This window comes from Beta vulgaris, chromosome 3 (genome assembly GCF_026745355.1).
Source record: "Beta vulgaris subsp. vulgaris cultivar EL10 chromosome 3, EL10.2, whole genome shotgun sequence".
Lineage (NCBI taxonomy): Eukaryota > Viridiplantae > Streptophyta > Magnoliopsida > Caryophyllales > Amaranthaceae > Beta > Beta vulgaris.
In genome coordinates this window covers 14,463,086-14,470,160 of record NC_079204.1, presented here as the reverse complement: position 1 = coordinate 14,470,160, position 7,075 = coordinate 14,463,086, and the positions used below count along the sequence as shown (strand labels likewise).

Here is a 7,075-nt window from a genome sequence, read left to right as displayed (position 1 = left end):
GGTTTGGGTTAATTCGAATTTGGGGTTTGGGTTTTGTCGAATTAGGGGCTTCGAATTTGGGGTTTGACTTTGGGTTAATTCGAATTTGGGGTTTGGCTTTGGGTTAATTCAAATTTAGGGTTTGGGTTGATAGGGGGTTCGAAGGTGAGGGGGTTGATGGGGGTTTCGAGTGGTGGGGTTTCGTGGTGGGGTTTAGGACTACGAAGGTGGAGGATTGGGGGACGTTGTGGCGGGGGGGTGCTGGGTTTCGAGTGGGTGGTGGTTGTGGGATTGGGGGTGGTCTGGCGGGGGTGCTGGGTGGGCATGGGTGGTGGGGGTGTTGTCGTGCTGGGTAGGTATGGCTGGGGAGGAGGGGTGTTGGGTGGCTTAAAGGTGGTGGTTGTGGTTATGGTGGTGGGTGGCGGATGATGATGATGAGAACAATAATTATAATAATAGTAGTAATACTACTACTAATAAGAATAATAATTACTAATAATAATTATTATTATTAATTAGTAATAATAATAATATTAACCTGAAGTAACAGGTTACTAGCCGGTCAAATCTTCACTCAACCTAAAATTGGAAAAAATGATACCAAGGTTGCTTATTTCTGGATTTTCAAAAGATTGACTTAAATGTGGAATACGAGGCAAACGTTGGCTTATTTTTGTCAATTTTTCCTATATTTTATCAATTATGTAGCATCAAATACATATGTATGTTACTTTTGATTTGCGAATGTTATTTGTTATTTGTCGCTTATGTTCGAAAATAGGGCCTATATATAAGTAATAAGATATTGAATTGTCATGTGCTAATGAATGATCATCACAAAAGGTCAACTTGTTGTAAAAATTAAACTAGTCAAGGATAGACTTTATCACTTATCCTTTCCAAGTCAAAGATAGATTTATGGATCACTTATCTTTTCCAAGTTCAATAACATTAGAAAATACCAGCTTCCTGCGGTGATGTACATATGCAGTACCAAATTCCAAAGAATTCATGTGGTAAACTATGCAGAGGTATGCTGACGTACGACGATACATTGCATTTTACAGAGTTGGGTTGATCAGCATATAATGGAGCTATTTTTGCGTGGTTCAGCTGACCGAAGATTTCATAAAGAAGATATTTTGAATGACAAGTCATTTAACACAGAAAATATGGCATTCATTTCGTAATGTAAATATTTGATGCATTATTTGTGTTATAATGATCTTGAAACACGTTTTTTATTACAAGTGTTTAGTTATACACTAATCAAAATTCTAAAAAGAATTGTTACTTTAACAATACAGATTGAGACAATAATTACAAGATTGACCAATATAATATTTTCTCTTATACTTACTCCATTTAGAAATAGTTGCACCGTTTGCATAGTATTTAGTATTTACTATTCACATGTTACACTTTAATTGTCTTTGGTTGATTTATATTGTAGAAAAAATAGGGGATTGCTAAATGCAGCCTTACTTTACTAACGCAATCTTAAAAACAAACCCCAAAAACCCTTATCATCATATTCTTTCTAAAAAACCCTTTCTCTCTCTAAAAATATTCTCTCCTTCTCTCTAACTGTTAGATATAAAAAACTTCATTGAAGATCTACAAATTTTAATTTGATATTTAATGGACCATAATTTTGACTCAATCGAATTTCAATCTGATGTAAGTTCTGAATTTTTTTTCGTAATTATCATTTAAGTTGTGAATTTTTTTTTCGTAATTATGATTCGTAATGCATAATTAGTCTGTTTCGTGTAGACTACACGAAACAATTTATTCCGTTTCGTGTAGACTACACGAAACAGTTGAATCCGTTTCGTGCACCTTGCACGAAATACTATATTCCGTTTCGTGCACATTGCACGAAACGGAATATAGTATCATCTGCTTCATACAAATCGAGCTTATTAGAGAATAGTGAGATGACGACCATCAAGCAACAGATCAGGGACATGTTGTATGAGAGGAAAGTCTTCTCTTAAAGTTACTGCACATCAACCTGACAATTGGGGACAATTCCCAATACTCAGTTCCTGAGTATCGCGAATGAAAAATGTATGGAGAAAGAGAGAGAATTATGAATAATCTATGGAAATCGCCCCAATTTGTTCATATCTATGGAAATCTGAAGAGGAAAGTGAGGTTAAAATCTATGGAAATTTGAAGAGGACGAAGAGGAAGATGGAGAGAGAGGAGTGGAGAGAGTAGTTAGAGTGAGAAATGGGTTTTGAGGCAAAGGGTATTTTAGATATTTTATAGGGTTGTATTAGTAAAGTGAGGTTGTATTTAGCAACCATGAAAAAATATGATCATGTGGGATCTTGTTAGATGCGTCTCAACAAATATTTTCTTAATATCAACTTTTAATAATTTTTACTTATTGATAATCAAATATATTAATGGTTGAAAACTGATAAGTGACATTTATGTCACTTTTAGGAGTAGTTTTTACATTATTTTCGTAGTTATTTTCATATATTTCTACCTATTTTTAGCCTTTCTTTCTTATTTTTCACATTTTGTGGCTTAAGTTGTTTATTTAGTGATTTTTGTTAGTTTTTAGTTCTTAATTTCGTAGTTTTTTGCTTTCCTTTGTTTTATTAATTTTTATAGATGATTTAGTTTAGTTTCCGTATTAATTTTCTATTTTATTCCCTTTTAATCACTCTTGTTTTCTTGTCTCGTGCTTTATCTTTATGTGTGTAGGTGAGTGTTTGCGAAACGAGAATAATGGACTTTGTCGAGTTAAGTTCAATAGCTTAAAAGTCCCAAAACTTTATCCTCTTCATGGCCAACATGTCCTTCACACCACATAACTCTTAAAGTTCACCACATCTCCACCTATCCTACACCACACCACCACAAACCACAAACCACAAACCACAAACCACAAGCCACCATACGTCCATACATCTTCCCTAATTAACCCAAAACACCATAGCACCACCATCACATGGCCTGCAGCACCACCACCCTATCCAGTACCAAGCCACCATACGTCCATACACCTTTTTCATTTTCTTTCTTTTTCTTTTTCCCCTGTTACTCTACTACACGTTTCTTTGATTCTTTGATTCTTTTATTTTATCTTTTCTTTTCCTTTTTCTTCCATTTCCTTTTATTTTCATTCTTTGTTTTTATTTTCTTCTCCTTTTTCTTTCTTTCCTTTTTATTAGGAGGGGTATAAATATCTTAAGTCATCTTTTTAGATGAGGAGTTTTTCTTTTTAGCCTAGTTTTATTATTTTCACCACTCTTAGGTTTAAGGGTTTTAAGGAGGTTTAGCCTCCATAGATTAGTTTAGGAAGAAAAGGGAGAAAACTCAAAGAAAGATGGAAGATTGTAGATTCAAGGGTGACATTTGTATCGAAACTTTCAACCATTAATCAATGAGCATTTCTTACTCTTTCTCCTCTTTTATTGTTTTATTTTCATTGTTTTTCTTAGATTAGTTGTTCTAGATTAGTTTAATTATTTATGATTTATTTTATTTAGTTTAATGTCAGATTAATGATTATTATCATGTTATTAAAGTTTAATTTCTCTAAAGTCCTCATTTTTGTATTTATGGAGTAGTTTGTTGGTTAGGGTTTGGGTGAAAACCCAACCATGATTGAATTGGGCATTTGAAATTGGATTTAGAGATTTGTGTGATTAAATTATTGCTTGTTTAGCTCTTCTAATCTATGTTGCATTCTCTTTGATCACTTGAATGTTGTATTAGATGGAGTTGATTGATTTAGGTTGGCATGAGAGTGTGACCTATTGATTTCTATTATTGACTTGGGTTACCTTGAACCTCGGGATATGTTAGCAATGGATGAGAGTCCTTATTTGATGTCTTTGAGGATTTCTCCGCCTATGAGAGTAGGATGGGAGTTGTGTATTGGGTCAATAGCTAATTCAAGTAGTGTTCATGTATCATCTCTATGTTTGATATTCTTATGCCTATTTCATGATTAGTTGGTGTTTAATCCCATCTCCTAACTTTAGTTATCTTTGATATTTAGCTTTTTCGTAGTTCTTAGTTGGTTATTGACAATTTCTAACTTGATTCCGGCCTAGCTTATTGTTTTATCAATACATTTTGGTGTTCCTTAGTCCCTGTGGATTTCGACCCTTACTTATCACTTTACCTAGTTTAGTGATTTAGTTAGGTTTTGTTTGATTTTAGGAGGCTAGTAACGACCTAGTTTTTCCTATGTCAAAAGCATACATTGACAAACGTCCAAACATAAAATGGTGCAACTATTTCTAAATGGAAGAAGTATATTAGTAAAAAATTATATAGTTAATAGTGATGAATTAATATATTTGACTTTGAAAATACTAATATAATAAAATTGATATTTGGGGTTTAGAACTTGTTGATTTGTGATATGTGCAAAATTGACCAACTTCATGTACAACCCTAATTTTCAATACTTCTAAAAACATGTTATAATAAATAAACTCGGAACGGCAAAGGTGCTACCTCGCGGTAATTAATAATATAACTGCAAATCTAATGGAGTAATGGTTCTAACTAAAAATAATAAACAATAAGTTTTAAATAATTATTACACACCAACTAGATAGAAAGTAATTAATTATTACGAACCAGCAGAATGTAATTTATAAAGTCAAATAAATAACAATGGAAGTCTTATTAAATCAAATCAGATCGAACGCATTCTTTAATCCAACTAGAAACTAACTATTTTCAAGTTCCTGCACATTAAACATTGTAATATCAGCCAAAGGCTGAGCAAGATTTAATACGGTAATAAAACAAAATTATTTAATGTGCAGGCAAGACATATAAGAATATCTTGCAAATTTATTTAGAAGTTGTGTAGATTATATATATATATATATTATATTATATATATATATATATATATATATATAATATTAACTTTCCAACAACCTCAAATCTAATCTTTCTTTGTTTTTGAACCATTCTGTAAATCATTCAGATATAATTCCTTTGTAATATGTCATTATGAAGTAATAAATTCAGTTCAAATCAGATCAAATCAGAAAAAATACGTTCAAATCAAATCAAATAAATTCTGATCAAAAAATTTCAGGTGAACTAAACATAGTCTTAATCTTGTATAGGCCTAATCCACAATAATATATTATTGTGGACCAAAAACACTTATTTAACGTAAGTTACACTATACCGTTAAAGTCTACCATAGTGACTTTTTTTCAATAGTCGCTCTTTCTCAAATTAGTTTATCATGATGAAATTTTCACTTTTTGACATAATAACTTTTTTTTTCACATAATCAAACTTTGTAATCTATATCTACTCATCTTTTAAATATGTATTTTTTTTTAATATAGTGACTTTTTTCGCATAAATCACATAAATTAGCATTAGGTCCATACTAAAGTGGAACAAGACCATATAAATTTCTTATGCATGAGCAACAACTAGTCTACAAGCAAGGATAAGATATCATTAAATCTTTATAAGAAAGCAATGCAACCATATTAAACATACTGTCTCTAATATTCCACAGCCAAAAGTCTGCACCACTTAGAAAAGCTTTAAATTAGCAATCTTGAAAGTTTCACTTCTGGCAGAATTTTTGTAACTTTGAAAAGTTTGGATTCAATTCCAAGAAGCCGGAAGAAAGAACTCTGAGAACTACTTTACGTTTACATTCTGTAAGAACGACTGAAAGACCATAGCTGCTGCCATCACAACGAGCTATAAGAGCCATTACTTCCAAACGACCCATTTGCAGTAGAGGACTATACGATAGAGGATTATCCGTATATTTTACAACAAATAACTTCACCCATGAATCTTTAACTTCGTAGTCTTTCATTTCCCAAATATCACATCGACGATCAGCTTTGAATACAGTACTGAAACAAAGGCAAGAATCAAGAATGCAAAGGGAGGAGTAACCACTGCAGCGGTTTATTTCACCGGGTAATGGAATGCGCACAAATTTTTCATATCCAAAGTGGAATGACAATATACACTTTTCTTTTATAAAGTGGATGTGAAGTGAATCCTTGAAGAAAATTCCACCATGCCAAAACAAACCATCCACTAGTTCAGTATTGCTAATAGTCCTCCATTTCTTGGTACCAATTATTCGTATTTCCGTTACATAACTTCTCGTTACTCCACGATAACACTCCAGGACTCGAAGTACTTTGAATCGCTGCGAAAAATGACAATAACCCAACCCCACACCACTTACAGAACAACACCATCTACGCGCTTCCTTAACTATCATATATTGCCCTGTTAGCAAATTGCATAAAACATAAGGACCCCAATTTGAGGACTTTAAAAAGATCACTCCGTTGCAATCATTAACAGGATTTAAGCACTGCTGATTTGGAATTATAAATTGGGTCTTGAACCTGATCATCTCATCAGCATTTACAACAAGATTACCCGTGTCATCAACCTTACCGTGGTTGTATAAGTCTAGCAGCAGAAAATCTCGCACCAGAATTTCTCGCCTAACGTAACGGAATTTATCACGAAGCAATACAGTAGTATAGCAACCATGAGAACGACGGAAATCAGCAAACTCGGGATCAGTTATGATAGCATACCAATCTTTGCAAACAAGCTTAGACATCAAACATGCTTTAGTTGGGAGTCTTGACAAAATATCCCATATGATTGGTGACGGGATTTCTTCAATTAAGCAACTATTCTGTTTCACTTTCTTCACCATTGCAAGTTTTGCCATCTCTACATTTAAGCACGAGTTTAAGCCAGTCATGATAAATTGTGGTTCTACACTTATTAGAACCTCCGTCTTTCTTTTTTAGTTGCTACATATATTTTAGCACAGAGATCAAAAAAACATGTGGACTATTGTATGTAGAGCAATAAAGCATAAATTAGTTTTTGTGTGATGAAGACAAAAATATTTGCCAAATGTAGCAACTAAAAAGAAACATGTCTAATGGTAGAAACAACTAAAAAAGGGGAGGAGTACTGATATAATCGGTTCAAACGTCAACACAAACAACATATTCTTAACTATTTTATAAATTAGCTCAATCGTAGATTCCTCCAAATGTCACAGAGTATGAAAAAAAAAAAAAGTACA

General features: G+C 33.0%; 1 protein-coding gene across 1 annotated transcript; it reads right to left on the bottom strand.

Annotated features, from left to right (window-relative positions):
• Positions 1-5,560: 5,560 nt before the first annotated feature.
• On the bottom strand, positions 5,561-6,709 carry LOC104888957 (putative F-box/kelch-repeat protein At3g17540). Its single transcript, XM_010674071.2, has one exon. The coding sequence runs from the start codon at positions 6,707-6,709 to the stop codon at positions 5,561-5,563; it is 1,149 nt and encodes a 382-aa protein (XP_010672373.2).
• Between the last annotated feature and the right edge of the window lie 366 nt (positions 6,710-7,075).